At 45.8% G+C, this 15,695-nt stretch overlaps 1 protein-coding gene across 3 annotated transcripts; it reads left to right on the top strand.

Moving 5' to 3' along the window:
- Nucleotides 1-347: 347 nt before the first annotated feature.
- LOC134302086 (proto-oncogene tyrosine-protein kinase Src-like) lies at nucleotides 348-14,590 on the top strand. 3 transcript variants are annotated; one of them, XM_062987120.1, is made up of 14 exons: nucleotides 348-760; nucleotides 3,819-3,932; nucleotides 4,661-4,921; nucleotides 5,400-5,499; nucleotides 6,531-6,548; nucleotides 6,723-6,821; nucleotides 6,996-7,099; nucleotides 7,924-8,073; nucleotides 8,401-8,556; nucleotides 8,673-8,852; nucleotides 9,514-9,590; nucleotides 9,693-9,846; nucleotides 10,574-10,705; nucleotides 11,609-14,590. In XM_062987120.1, the coding sequence occupies exons 3-14, from the start codon at nucleotides 4,669-4,671 to the stop codon at nucleotides 11,815-11,817; spliced, it is 1,632 nt and encodes a 543-aa protein (XP_062843190.1). In that variant the 5' UTR covers nucleotides 348-760; nucleotides 3,819-3,932; nucleotides 4,661-4,668; the 3' UTR covers nucleotides 11,818-14,590. The 3 variants fall into 3 exon arrangements, with proteins under 3 accessions (XP_062843190.1, XP_062843189.1, XP_062843191.1); XM_062987119.1 differs by lacking the exon at nucleotides 3,819-3,932; XM_062987121.1 differs by lacking the exons at nucleotides 3,819-3,932; nucleotides 6,531-6,548.
- Nucleotides 14,591-15,695: the final 1,105 nt, after the last annotated feature.

Here is a 15,695-nt window from a genome sequence, read left to right on the forward strand (position 1 = left end):
GATGAATTACTGATGAATTATTGATGAATTATTGATGAATTACTGATGAATTATTGATGAATTACTGATGAATTATTGATGAATTATTGATGAATTATTGATGAATTGTTGATGAATTATTAATGAATTATTGATGAATTGTTGATGAATTGTTGATGGATTTATTGGTTCTTGTTATGGAAAACGTCGAGACTTCTTTTTTTAGTCCTGGTGACGCGGCGGCGCGCTTCAGCGCAGCGTCGGGAGCGCGCACCAATAGGCGTCCCTGCTCCGGTGGATTTACGGTGCTCCCGATTCACGAAACCGATTCTGGTTACGCACTAAAAAAAACCCGTTTTCCGTCGGTGTCGCGGTGGAGCTGCTGTCGGTGTCGGTGCGGCTCGGTCGGTGAGCTGGTTCGGTGTGTGGATGTTGCCGGAGAATGTGGGATTGTTGTCGAGGATCGTTTATTTAAAGCGCATGGAGGTGTTTATCAGATCACTGGGTTTACTGGAGACTCACTGACACATCCGAGTGTGTGTGTGTGTGTGTGTGTGTGTGTGTGTGTGTGTGTGTGTGTGTGTGTGTGTGTGTGTGTGTGTGTGTGTGTGTGTGTGTGTGTGTGTGTGTGTGTGTGTGTGTGTGTGTGTGTGTAGTCATGACCTCGTAACCGGATCCAGCTCTGATTTTTATCAGATTTTATCGGATTATTCTGATTTCAAAGCTTTTAAATGACACCGGGCGGCTCTCTTTGATCTGGACCGAACATTTAGTCAATAAGGTGAGTAAACACTCCGTATGTGGTGTCAGCACACACACACACACACACACACACACACACACACACACACACACACACACACACACACACACACTGGGAGATATTGGGAGAGGGTTTTAGGTGTAGCCTGTATAAAGCGGCTGTGTGACTCCAGTGCATTCATACATTTATCCCTTGTCGGTTTTTCATTCTGACCGGGGTCCCGGTGGGTCCAGGGTCCACTCCTGTACATAATAATTCGGCGCATGACACACGTCCACTAGAGTAAACCGAAAGCAGCCGCCTATTCACCTACTGCATGTTTTTTGGGGAGGTTTGGAGGTTGGGAGGTAACCGAAGTTCCCAGTGGAAACCTTGTCTGGACACTAGAGGATCAAACCCAGGTTCGCTGAATCCGGGATCTGTGCAACACCCACACCACTAGTCCTTATAATGGAACACTTATGAAAGTGATGAATGAGTTAGATCTTTAGTACCGTTCTTACAGGTTTGGATACACAAAACCTGGGCGACACAGGAGAGAATCACAGTATCATTAAGGGTCACCCTGGTCAGGGTCACGGTGGGTCCGATCCGTCCAGTTCATCACAGGTCACACACACACACACACGGTGTAATTTCTAGTAGCTGCATTTATCCTGCCTGCATGTCTTTGTACGGTGGGTGGAAACCGGAGCATCCGGAGGAAACCCACAGTGTCACAAGGAGAACATGCAAATGCCACACAGAAAGGACCCTGACATCCCAACTGGGGAATCGAACCCAGGCTGTTCTTGCTGTGAGGCCATTTGTTGCGTGAATGAAAGTCGCTGCATTGCTGCTTTGTTTACACCTTATAGACACACACACACACACACACACACACACACACACACACACACACACACACACACACACACACACACACACGGTGAGCGGGTCACATCAAGATTTTATGACGTTTGAGGTTTTGGAACGGTCAGTCACATTTCGGTGTGTGTGTGTGTGTGTGTGTGTTTTTTTGTGCTATGTGCCAGCTCAGCATCGTCAGGTTCGAATCCCAGGCAGTGCTGTCGACCTGGCTGGGCGCACGTGCAGGCACGATTGTCTGCGCCTGCGCAAACGGGCCTCGTTGCCGCTGTGTGATATTTGGTGGAAATTCAAGTACTGATGGAGTTTATAGGAGAAAATATTTGGGCGGTGGGTACACGCGCCTCTAGGGGGTGGGGGGGGGTCACAGAGCTGGGGTTAGCAGTGCAGTGGGAGAAATGGGGGGGGGGGGGGGGCTTTTTATCAGACGGAGCGTCCACATACTTTTGGTCATATTGTGTATGAAGTATTATTACAGGGTGGGACAGAATGGGCACATGGGGTCAGTCTTCACCTCTCAAAATATTAGGACTGTGTAGGTGTTAGATGTCCAGGAATCCCAGTGTGTGCACTTTGACCCAGACCAGGTTGGTTGATTGGTGGACAGGTGCAGTAAGTATGTGGACAGCAGTGTGTGGGACTGCGGTGAGATCTTCGTGGACCTGATGTTTCCTCAGGCCGCCGATGACGTGCGGCCGCTGCTAATTTGGATCCGGCCGCACCTTTGTGGGCGGGGCCGCCTTAGTCATGTTACACCAACTGGTCGGGGCGCCACCCGTCACCCGCTCCGGCTCGTTCAGCTGCTGTGGGGCGTGTGGGGGAGAAGTCAGGACTTGTACGGGGCGTGTCGTCTGCATTCCTGCAGTCTCGTCGCCGCTCGCTTCGGTGGGACCTGCAGATTTCGGGAAATGTCCCAGCATGCACCGGGGGGGACAAAAAACATCATTTCATATCCAGCGTGAGATCTTTCACCCGCACCCTCTACCTTCTCTTTCACGTACCTTGTTATTTAATCATCGCCGGTTCCCTTCCTGCAGCCCTCTTGCTGCCTGCACTGTTCGGTTTCAGAACTAGGCTCACCGTTTGACTGAGTTCTCTCGGAGGTGTGAGTGGTGCTCGACTTCATTGTTCTCACCGTGAGAACCCACTTCACACTTACCTGCTGATGTTTTTACTCGTGTCCCAAACCACATCCAGTATAAAGTGTAAGTGCACTGATCAGACACACTAGGGTGTGATTTGGAACACAGCCGCTTCATATGTTAGTGAACCCACAAGGTTCTTCTGATGATCTGATCAGGACGGTGCTTCTATTGTCCAGTACGGGTTCACGGACCTGCCGTCCCAGTTGCCTACATCTGTAATGAATCAGTGATGTGCTTCCCAACAGTTTAGGGAAGGTCCTCTCAGAGCCCTGAGCTCAGCACCACTCAACAGCTCTGGGATGAACCGGAACACCGACCGACACAAACACAAATGCTGTCATCTTTTCACTGAATGTGCACAAATTCCCACAGACACACTCTCAGCAGAAAGGATCGCACAGAGACGCTCTTTTTGAAACTGGAACGTCTGACGAGCTCTCGGTCAGGCGTCCAAATACTTTTGGTCCTACAACATACTGGTTTTGGAATAAACAGAGGAAAGTAGACTGGGACGGGTCGCTACCAGTCCAGTGTTTTAGGAAGCAGAGCTGTAGAGGGAAACGTTTTGATGAGAATAATGGCTGGATCTGCTCGTCGCCGTGGCGCTCCTGGTGTTGAGATGATCTGCTAGTTGTCGCCTAGCGGTTAAGGTACAGGACTAGTAATCGAGAGGTCGCTGGTTCGAGTCAGGTTGTCCCACCACTGTTGGGCCCTTGAGCAAGGCCCTTGACCCTCAGTTGCTTAGACTGTTTGCTGTCACAGTGCTGTAAGTCTCTCTGGATTAAAGCGTCTCCTAAATGCTATAAATGTGAATCTGTGCTGCTGCTCTCGCTCGGTTTGTTGTGGGTGCGGCTCAATCCAGTTCGTCCACATTTCTAACACCGAACGGCTGTTATTTTCTTTTTAACACTTTTTCCCTCCATCCTGCAGGTTCATAAGAAAAATAACACAGTGTTTTATGTCCATAAACGTTTAAACCTCAATAAAATCCTGATAGAAATTCGTAATTATAAAAAATATAAATATATAAATGTATTTTTGGTTGTTTTTTCATTCATTTTCAGCATTTAGGAGACGCTTTTATCCAGAGTGACTTACAGTACTGTGACAGTATCCAGTCTGAGCAACTGAGGGTTAAGGGCCTCGCTCAAGGGCCCAACAGTGGCAACCTGGCAGTGGTGAGGCTTGAACCAGCAACCTTCTGATTACTAGTCCTTAACCACTAGGCTGCAGCTATCCTTTCATTTACTGTCTGTTTTCTCACCGCTTTATCCTGGTCAGGGTCACCAAGCGAGATCTATAAAGACAGACTAAAATTGAGACTGTTATAGTCGCAAAAGCAACCATCGATGAGTACTGGCGTAGCAGTGCCTGTTTGGTAGCACTGGGTCACGTGCCCTGCGTTTGACTGGCACCTTTCATTTTCTTTCCTGCTTTTATTTATTTCTACTAGAGCTGCAGAGGGTCCGGACTCGGTGGGAATCCACTCTGCACGGGGTACCAGCCAAGTGCCGGGCAGTTACAGTGGATATTTATGACAGGGCAGAGTCGGCGGGGGCTCTAGGACTCCCGGCCACTGATGGCTGTGAAAAAAATGTTCAGATTCTTCATCAAAGTCACTGAACAATTTCTGAATAATATTATTAAAATATTACAGTTAGCAGGCGCTCGGGTGGCGGCTAGTCCTCCACTGCTGAGATTCGAACCCAGACCCACGAGTCAGCTAGGTGCCTACTCCGAGTCCGACACCCTGTGATGGATCGGTTTCCTGTCCGGGTCTTATTCCTGTCTCGCGCCCAGCATTTCCAGAGAAACCGGACCCACTGCGACCCTGACCAGGATTAACTGGTAGTCCTACACTGAACTGTCCCTGTATCACTTCTCATTTTTTGTTTTCCCCCTTCAGGACTTCCAATGGGGGCGGCGAGGAGTAAACCCAAAGACCCGGGACAGAGGTCCATGAGTCTGGATGGAACCATCGGGATCGGTTCCTCGAGCGGGAACCATTTCGGTTCCGGCCCTCACACCCAGACTCCCAACCGCAGCCCCGCCGTGGGAACCAACAAGCGCAGCAACACCTACCACCCCAACAACGCCGAGCATCTGCAGCTTTTCGGCGGGGCGGAGCACCCCGGGAGCTTCACCTCGCCAATCCGGGGCATGGCAGGTAATGATGGGTAGATGGGTTTTCACGAGTGTCGCCTTGGACCCTGGGTAGCTACCCTGGACAGGCAGGTTATTGGGTCAGGATGGGTGGTAACACAAAGACGCTCGGCGGGTCACAACCCTGGGGGCACCAGTTAAAGGGTCACCACCACTGGGATGTCCATTTGGTGCCAACCTTTGGAAATAGTGATCTTGTGATGAAATGTTAAGCGTTTCGGTGGAGTCCTACACCCCCATTCTATTGAGCGTCAGTAGAAGTACCCGGTCAGATCCCTCAGAACAGGTTTGGGGTCACACTCGTGTGGGGGGTCGTTTACGCCCAGCATTTGTTCCACCATTTGGCCCACAAATGGCTCCTTGCACCTGTTGAGCAGAGCGGAGGGGAAATACCAGAGCGTGAGGGGGGCGCAGTCGTTCCCCCCCGAACACTCGATCCCCCTCAGATCAGTAACTCTAACCGCCCCTCCCTCCTCTCACAGCTGGCGTCACCACCTTCGTGGCGTTGTACGATTACGAGGCTCGGACGTCTGCAGATCTGACGTTCAGGAAGGGCGAGCGGCTGCAGATCCTCAACAACACGTGAGTGAATCAAATAATAACATCATCATCATCATCATCATCATCATCAGAACCGGAGACGTTAAAACACGTCTGATCAAAAGTCTGTGGACGCCCAGCACATGAACACAGCGCTTCCTCACGGGCTGCTTCACCAAACGTCCACTTTCTACTGAGCTTCAAAAATAAAAACACAGACTGGCTTCAATCAGGTCAGAGTACTGAGACTGAGATTAAGACTGAGACTAACATGAAGTTTAATATTAAGATTCGGATTGAGACTGAGATTGAGACTTGAGACTCAGATTGACAAAGATTAATATGACTAAAGATGATAAGACTAAGATGAAGTCTAAGACTGAGATACAGATTAAGTCTAAGATAAGAGACTAAGATTAATACTGAGACTAAGACAAAGATTAATACTAAGGCTGAGATTAAGACTGAAATTGAGACTGAGATTAAGACTAAGATGACGTTTAAGACTGAAATTGAGACCGAGACTAAGATGATGTCTAAAAATGAGATTAAGACTGAAATTGAGACTGAGATTAAGACTAAGATGACGTTTAAGACTGAAATTGAGACTGAGATTGAGACTAAGGTGACATCTAATCTGTATCTTAGTCTTAGACTTCATCTTAGTCTTAGTCTCAATCTCAGTCTCAATATTAAGAGACTTGCGACTGAGAATGAGACTTGAAATTAGGATTGGATTTGAGATTGGGTTTTGGGTGCTGATTGGTGGTTCATCAGTTCTACCAGTTCTTCCACGTGTGCTGGAGGAACCTCATGTTAAATCGGAGCGGGACGGTTCCTAACCCGGTGCTACAAAGTCCAACATTAAAGTCTCAGGTGTCCACATACTTTTGACCAGTCCTTGTTTCCACCCCCTCCACGCTCTTTTATTAAACATTAGATATAAACGGTCCGGTGTTACCTGTTGTTAGTGTGTTGTGTAGTTCTGTGTTGGTCGTGTTGATGATGTTTTGACGGTGGATGTTAAACCCTGTGCTGTTGTTTCTGCTCCTCACGCTGCACGTTTATAACAGGAGGAAGTACAACTACAGGTCAGTACTGTTTCCTTTCTGTCTGTGGGTCAGCGCTCGGACCTACAGGATTCACACGTCTGTTCTAGGCCCAGTTTCATGTTCCCAGACGTTCATGAACGACTAGTTTCTTAGTTACACGACGTGGTTCGGCTGGTTGAGACGTTAACAGGACGGTGGTTGTGTGTGTTACAGAGAAGGAGACTGGTGGTTGGCGAGATCTTTGACCACGGGGAAGACCGGGTACATCCCCAGTAATTACGTCGCCCCCTCGGACTCCATCCAGGCTGAAGAGTAACGTCACCCTTTATTCTCTGTGTTGGCTGTTAGAGCCGCCGTGTTGTTTAAACGTTCAGTTGGACCTGGTTTAGTGCTGGGCCCTCTCTACTTTTCTGCGTTAATGGTGTACAGGACGATGTTTATACACTCTCTCTCTCTCTCTCTCTCTGGTTATTCTCCTCGTGGTAGGTGGTTTTTCGGGAAGATAACGCGGCGAGATTCTGAGCGGCTCCTCCTGAACGTTCAGATCAGAAGAGGAACGTTCCTGGTGAGAGAAAGTGAAACCACTAAAGGTGGGTGAGGAGTTTATTTATTCTGTACCTGTCGGGACTTGTAAATGTTCGTTTACGACGTCAGATGCTGCGTGTGAAACGTGTTTTTTATTAAAACTGTAATGAGAAAAATTACATTCGTTTATTTAGTGTTTGCTGCCACTCACCACTTAATCACACCAATAATTAATTAATTGTATTATTAATGTATTTTTATTAATATTATTATATTTTATTATGATTATTGTTATTAATATTTATTACTATTACTGTTTTTATTATTATTTAAATGAATTATTTATTTATTTCCATTAATTCTTATTATTATTTTTTTATGAAATATTGTTATTTTTTTTATTATTATTACTATTACTGTTGCATTTATTATTATTATTATTTAGAGTTACATTAATTATTATTTCATTATTATTATTATTATTTAAATAGTTACATTTATTATTAGTATTAGTATTATTATTATTATTATCATTATTTAAATAAAGTTACATTTATTATTATTATTATATAAATACAATTACATTAATTATTATATTATCATTATTATTATATTATTATTATTTTATTATTATTATTATTATACATTTACAAAAGTTACATTAATTATTATTATTATTATATATTATTATATTATTATTATTTAAATAAAGTTAAATTAATTATTATTATTAATAATAATAACAATAACACTGTTACAAACACACAACAATAACAAGTCACCTTCTGCACATGGTTAAAAGTTGTAGCTAGAGTTCAGATTTGTCTCCCAATTAAGACACATTATGAGGGCAAAGACACAATGCTAATGTTTCTGTTTTGTTTGTCAGGAGCGTACTGCCTGTCAGTGCTGGACTACGATAACACCAAGGGACTGAACGTGAAGCACTACAAGATCAGGAAGCTGGACAGCGGCGGGTTCTACATCACGTCCCGTACCCAGTTCTCCAGCCTGCAGCAGCTGGTGCTCCACTACCGGGGTGAGTTCATCACAGGGTGGCACGCCGGCACAGCGGGGTCCTGGAGATCCGGGTTCCAATCCCTGACCATGTTTATCAGGAGTTTTGCATGTTCCCATGCTTCGTGAGAGTCTAAAAACATGCCAGCAGGTGGATTGGCAGCTCTAATTCATCGCTGCCAGAGCTTGGCGTCTTGACCCTGACCAGAATTGTCAGCTACAGCGTACACAACAAGAACAAAAGTATATGGACACCCACCATGAGGTTTTGGACGGACGGACTGTGTAGTGTCCCTGTAGAACATTTAAATCACACAGTACTTAACGTTCTCTCGTTTCCCTGTTTCAGCTCAGGCGGACGGTCTGTGCCACGTCCTGACGGATATCTGCCCCGTCCTGAAGCCTCAGACGCAGGGACTGGCCCGCGACGCCTGGGAGATCCCGCGAGAGTCTCTGCGCCTCGACCTCAAGCTGGGTCAGGGCTGTTTCGGAGAGGTCTGGATGGGTACGCTCAGCCGATCCACGCTTTCCACACACCGTACCGTACACGCCGGAGCTCACGAAGCTCCACACGCGCCTCGGCACTACCGGAACCAAATAATGGCTTGTGTTTGTATCCAGGTACGTGGAACGGAACCACCAGGGTGGCTGTTAAGACGCTGAGAACGGGCACCATGTCGCCCGAGGCCTTTTTGGAGGAGGCGCAGGTCATGAAGAAACTCCGCCATGAGAAGCTGGTCCAGCTGTACGCCGTGGTGTCTGAGGAGCCCATCTACATCGTCACTGAATACATGAGCCAAGGTCCGACCCGCAGATCCGCACCTCGTTTATAAATAAATATGATGCTTTATTGATTGTTTGTTATGCTAGCCCACCGCCGCTCTCAAGTTCAAAACAGCCACAGTTGGGCGTGTCTGAGGACGGAAGGAACTAGTTAGGGGCAATAGTGACCCCTGCTGTCTGATGGAGGCGTTGACACTAGTAGTAGAGAAACACAGAGAGCATAGCACGACCCTCCAAACGAGGAATCTACTGCTGGATGGTTAAGAGTAACGCTGCTAGTCTGCATCTCTCTTCTGGCCAAGGAGAACCAAGGAGAGCCACACCAAGTATGGAGAGTCACACTGTGCTCTCTGTGTTCCTCCACCACTCACAGCAGGGGTCGCTGTTGCACCTCAACCGGTCAGCAGAGGTTTCTCTTACACCACTGATGAGGAACTCACAGCCAATCATGTGTCTGTACAGGCGCCCGACCGGCTGATAGCAGAGCTGAGATCTCAGCACTGGAGGGCTAGCATGATTTACCGCCGTGCCACCCGAGCACCTTAGAAATATTAATTTTACTGAATTATTACTGCTCAGTTAGGCGTAGGACCCACAAGTTCTGAGATTGACCCGAATATTACTGATCAATAACGGTATCGGTAATCAATCGTCTCTTCTTATTATCGTCCAATCACAGGAAGCCTGCTGGACTTCCTGAAGGGAGACAAAGGGAAATATTTACGGCTCCCGCAGCTGGTGGACATGGCGTCTCAGGTACCGTACATCACGTTCACGCTTCACTTTGTGGCCAAAAGTATTAGGACACCCCTTCTAACGACATAAAGTGATATAAAGAATATCTAATGTTGTCCTCAGATCGCTTCGGGCATGGCGTACGTAGAGAGGATGAATTACGTCCACAGAGATCTGAGAGCGGCGAACATCCTGGTGGGAGATAATCTGGTGTGTAAGGTGGCCGATTTCGGGCTGGCGAGACTCATCGAGGATAACGAGTACACCGCCAGACAAGGTGAGAGCCTTCGCATCGTGGTGCCCACGCTGTCCTGGGGTCTCCTCTGGCTATTCCAGGCTTCCATACACCTTGAAAACATGCCAGTCTGTGGATTGACACAAGTTGGACCCGCACAGGGTCAAAATATGCCAAGAATGGCCATGACGTGGCTCGTTACCCTCAGACTTGCATCATTGCTCATTCAGACTTTAGGACAGCAGCACACCGTGCCTGTGTGCCGACAGGTGAAGGGCGTGGCTTTCCCATCATGCCCTGACGCCCAATCATACCAGCTTTTCTTTTATATGCCCACAAATTTTGAATCATAACAATAAACAATTTTCCAGCTTCCAGTGTGAATAAATTCTCTATAAAAGAAGATTGCAGGAACGTCTACAGTCCATAATATCAACAAAAGATTCTGAGAAATCTCCGCATAAGAGGCTGAAAAATCGATATTAAATTATCTGTGATCTTCGATCTCGGACACGGGCTTGGGAACATTTCCGAAAACCCTTGTGGGTGGAAACGTGGGGCATCATCAAGCACAAAGGACAGAGACCCTGGACAAATTAACCGGGGGAAAATGGGGGGAATTTCCTCAGTTCCCAAACCATAAACAGGGTTAAACCTACCCCCGTCCCATTTTTTTTGGAATTGTGTGTGTAGGTGGTCTCAGTGCAGCAGCATGAAATGACCTCCTGTTGCTCTGTGTGTGTTGTTTTTTTATTGATATTTATTTTAGGTGCCAAGTTTCCGATAAAGTGGACGGCCCCCGAGGCGGCGCTGTACGGGCGCTTCACCATCAAATCCGACGTCTGGTCGTTCGGGATCCTGCTGACCGAGCTGGCCACCAAGGGACGGGTTCCTTATCCAGGTACGAGAGCCGACGCCTCTCCACGTACATGAACTCTAAATGTGCACTACAGGGCCGGAAGTATTGGGACGCCCCTTCTGATTGTTGAATACGTGTGTTCCAGACACAACATTCGCTAATAAACAGGTGTCATAAATCAGTGATGTAAAGAAAATGCTGTGCTTTTGACTTCACAGTTACAGTTTAGGGAAGGTCCTTTCCTGTTCCAGCATGAATAAGCTCTATAAAGACATGACGAAACTCCAGAAAACTCCTAGAAACTCTATTGAATGGGCACAAATTCCCACAGACGTACTTCAAAGTCATGTCAGAAGCTTCTCAGACGAGCGGCTGTTGTTCCAGAGGGTCAATCTGTTTTAATATTGTTTGTTTTTTAATGGGACGTCCAAATACTTTTGGCCATATAGTGTATGTAGTGTGTGTAAAAGTATTTGCCCCCTTTTTGATAATTTTCTCACCCCTGCCAACCATGCCAGTAGGTGGCATGAGTGCTCTGTGACGTAGTGGGTTAGTGTGTCTGGCGTGTATTCCCACCATGTGTCCAGTGTTTCTGAGTGGCTCTGGACTCACCGCAGCCCTAACCAGGATTATGATAAACAGTATACGCTTTATCCTGATCAGGGTCTCTGTACAGAGGCTCAGGGTTGATCCAGCGAGGCTGTGCAGCACCCACATCACTTGTGAAGCTCATTTCTGATCTGAATGTTTTTGGGGCAGTTGTAGCCTAGTGGTTAAAGTACTAGACTAGTTATCAAAAGGTTGCTGGTTCAAGCCCCACCACTGCCAGGCTGCCACTGTTGGGCCCTTGAGCGAGGCCCTTAACCCTGCATTGTTTAGACTATATAGTGTCACAGCACTGGATTAAAGCATCCGCTTAATGCCGTAAATGTGACCGTTTCGCAGGGATGGTGAACCGGGAGGTGCTGGACCAGGTGGAGCGTGGGTACCGGATGCCGTGCCCCGCCGAATGCCCGGCCTCCATGCACGAGCTGATGCTGAGCTGCTGGCGCAGGGAACCCGAGGAGCGGCCCACCTTCGAGTACCTGCAGAACTTCCTGGAGGATTATTTCACCGCCACCGAGCCGCAGTACCAGCCGGGAGATAACCTCTAGAGCTGGCGGCGCCGGTGCGGAGGCTGGACTCCCGAGCCGCCGGTCACGGGTGAAAATAATGGTCCGGCATGAGGGTGAGACTCTGAGGCGAGCGAAGCCTCTACGGAAAGGTACGAACGGCGGCGAATGGATGTTGCGTCCGTGTTTTCTCAGCCAGCGGCGCACTGCCACGGTGCCAACCGGTGCCAACGAGTCAGAAAACGGTGTTTTTTTTTTGTTGTTTTTTTTTTTTTTGTTGTTTGATGATCGTGGACGAGCAGGAGCAGGAATGTTGGGAGTTTTTTCTTGGTGCTTCAATCACAATCCTGCTGTGCTTCAGATTAGGTACGACGTCGGTCTTATTTAGACTCGGTCTATAAATTTATGACTGTAGGATTCTCTAGGTTTAATATTAAAGCACGAATAAAGTTGGGACGGCTGGAGAAATGTAAATAAAACCAAGGAATTCATTGCAAATCCTGTATTTGACCTGTAATTAATTAAAAATACGACAAAGACAAAATATTTAAAGCCTCAACCAATCAGCTTCATTGTTTTTTGGTAATATTACGACTGCAGCACGTTCCGAAAGAGTTGGGACAGGGGAAGTACTTTTTCCGCCTGGGGGGCTGAGTAGGTGTGTAAGTGGAATTGTTTCAGATCCTGCTTGACAGTTTAGCATTTCGGCTGTCACGTACTGTACTTCATAATGCTCTACACGCTCTCAACAGAGTCTGGACCGCAGGCAGGTCAGTCTAGCACCTGGACGTCTTTACTACAAAGCCAGGCTGTTGTGGCCGTGGCGTCTCCGTGCACGTCTTTTTAGGGACGTCCCTACTTACTTCGGAGAGACGAAACAAGGCCAAGCCACAATAATAAAGCCAAAAATAATGCTAATAATTCTAATAATAATGGTGATAAGGAGTTTGAATTAAAGATTGATTGGCTGCACAAGTCAGGTGATCAGAACATGCTGAAAATAATGCTAATACTGCTAATAACAATGTTAATACCCCTAATAATAATGCTAACAATTCTAATAATATGTTAATGAGGAGTTTGAATTGATGAGAAAATGCTAATAATAATAATAATGCTAAAAACGGTAATAACAATGCTAATAATATAATACTGATGATAATAACAATAATGCTAATATAATAACATGATGTCTCTCGTTGTTAGCTCAGTATCTGGGACGTTTTTATTATTATTTGATTAATTGTAGATTAAATCTCGTTTCTTTGCTTTTATCCACTTTCTCCCAAATGAAAGAATCGTGATTTGTGTATAAAATAATAATATCACGATATTAAATCTGACAGAATTGAACCGGATCGGTCGGATCTCGATCTGAAATCACGACGGTTTGTTTGGATTTTGATGATGATGATGAAGATCGTGAGATTTTGTCCCTGTACGGTTTTATTTCTGTATTTCTGTGACAGAATAATTAAAAATAAACCCGAGCAATAATCCACTGATTTAGCTGGTTGATCAGAACTGATCTAATAAAATAAAATCGTGGATCTGATGAGTAACGTTTAATGTTTGATGAACAGAAGATTTAAAGACGCGTCCGTTTATTTTTGGCACCTGAAACGTTCCGCTTTTTTGGTTTGCGGTATTTTGTCCGGTCCGGTTTGCTGTGCGGTGGGTCCGGAGGGTGAAACGAAGCCTGTCGTGTTTGTGATGAAGCCATAAACTTCTGCAACTGCTGTTTCTGTACAAAATCAATTCATTTCTTACTCAGAACTGAACAAAACAATGAAATGATTTTAATTTTGATTGTTTTGGACTGTAAATCTATTTAGTTTTGGTTTGTTTGTTTTATTGTGGTGAGGAGCACGGGGGGGGGGATTTTTTTAAATAAAGATAAAATAGTACCTGGTGGTTGGTTGGATCTGAACTCTGTAGTTTTAGGACGGTGCATGTGCCACTACGACGTTGTGCTAATAATTATTGTACAGATTTGATGTAAATATAATCGTGTCTGAATCCGCGTACCAGAATCAATGTGAACATTTGCATTCATGATTGTTTTTAAAGATCTTGCTGTTTTTATTGCATTTACATCCAGATTTCTGAGTCATGGTGTGGTTTTAAAAGTATGTTTAATCGTTATTGTAGTAAATAAAAGCAATTCCTACAGGCACAGTCCAAAACTCTGAGAAAAATCCTTCCCAGAAGAGTCGAGACTGTGATGGCTGCAAAGTTTGGAGGCAGCTCTATATCAATGCTCATGACATAATATGTATAATAAGCTCACAATCAGGCGTCCAAATAGTTTTGGTCACATGATGGTGTTTCTTTTTTTACACTATATGGTCAGAAGTATTTGGACACCCCCACAACATTTGCTAACAGATGTAATAAATCAATCATATAAAGGAAATTACATGCTTCCAACTGTGCAGCACCAGTTTAGGGAAGGTCCTTTCCTGTTCCAGCATGACTGCACCCCTGTAGCCTGCACAGAGCCCTGACCTCAGCAACACTCTACAGCTTTGGGATGAACCGGAACACCGACTGATCGATCAGTGCCCAGCCATACAGATGCTGCCATTTTTTTCACTGATCCCAAATCAGTAAATGTTCATGTTAATACAAATATTTAAGGTCGTTCTCACCTCGTTTTCCTTCTTTTATCTTTGAAGTGACACGATGGTGATTTTTTTCTGATCTGTAGTCGAATCGTTTAGTGTTTCAGTGTTTGAGTTCCAGCCGCCTGGTTCCTGTTCTGTACGCTGTTATTTTCAGTGGATGTGCAATAAAAACATTGAATTGTTTTGTACAGATGTGCGTGTGTGATTTATTTTATGAAATCATTAATGATCAGGGTCATTCTGCATGAACATTTTATGAATGCACCTGTTAAAAAAAATATGTGAACCCGTCAGAATGACCGGGTGTTGTGAACAGATTTCAATTCATGTTTATCAACAAGTAAAAAACCTGATGGCACTTGGCCGGCACAGTAGTAAAACACTCTTGCCCACCAGTGCTGTGATTTCCAGCACTTCAGGACCAACCGGGCGCCTACAGGGACAAGATTGGCTGTGTCTTGGGGAGGACAGGCAGAAGGGGTTCCTCATCTTTGCTGCGATTATGACCTCTGCTGGCTGGTTGAGGTGCTGCACAGACGGTGAATAATGCAGAGAAGTGAGTGACTCTTGCTTTTCTCCCCATCAGTGATGGTACAACATGCAACTCAAAAGCAGGTAAAAGAAATGTAGGAAAATGTAGAATTTGTTTTGCTTAATGTGAAAGAACTTCAACTCCACCTAATATCTATGTGATGAACTGGAAAGCCAACTATGAAGTTGTAGCCTAGCGGTTAAGGTACTGCACTCGTAAGTAGGAGGTTGCTGGTTCAAACCCCACCACTGCCAGGTTGCCACTGTTGGGTCCTTGAGCAAGGCCCTTAACCCTCAATTGCTTGGACTGTAAACTGTAAGTCGCTTTGGATAAAAGCATCGCTAAATGCCGTAAATGCTGAGCATTAAAGCAAAACAAACGTACAATTAGCTGAACGGAACTGTTCCCTAATGCCTGACCTGGTAAATCCCTGCAGTCATGTTCCACATACTAGCACAAAGCTTTTTCAGATGAGTGGAGGCTGGTAAAGCAGCAACCCTGTATTAATGCCTGTAATTATAGAAGTGATGTTTGGGTGTCCACATACTTTAGCCATTTAGCCTGGAGCGACATAGTAGCATAGCAGAATGTGTGGGATCTTGAGGAACTGGTTCGATCCTCAGCTCCAGACCTCCAGTCACTATCTGTGAGGAGTTTGGCATGTTCTTTTACTCCAGTTTCCTGCAAACTTCCAAAAACAGGTATCTAGGTGCATGTAAGTGAGTGTGTCACCATGCATTGGGTTGATGCGTATTCAGGGT

This window comes from Trichomycterus rosablanca, chromosome 24 (assembly GCF_030014385.1).
Source record: "Trichomycterus rosablanca isolate fTriRos1 chromosome 24, fTriRos1.hap1, whole genome shotgun sequence".
In the NCBI taxonomy this organism is placed as follows: Eukaryota; Metazoa; Chordata; class Actinopteri; order Siluriformes; family Trichomycteridae; genus Trichomycterus; species Trichomycterus rosablanca.

Excerpts from the sequence above, each read along its gene's own strand:
- LOC134302086 (XM_062987120.1), top strand. The coding sequence starts at position 4,669 with ATGGGGGCGGCGAGGAGTAAACCCAAAGACCCGGGACAGAGGTCCATG. Across the intron at positions 7,100-7,923 it reads AGAAAGTGAAACCACTAAAG|GAGCGTACTGCCTGTCAGTG; the intron begins GTGGGTGAGGAG and ends TTTGTTTGTCAG. Across the intron at positions 8,853-9,513 it reads CACTGAATACATGAGCCAAG|GAAGCCTGCTGGACTTCCTG; the intron begins GTCCGACCCGCA and ends GTCCAATCACAG.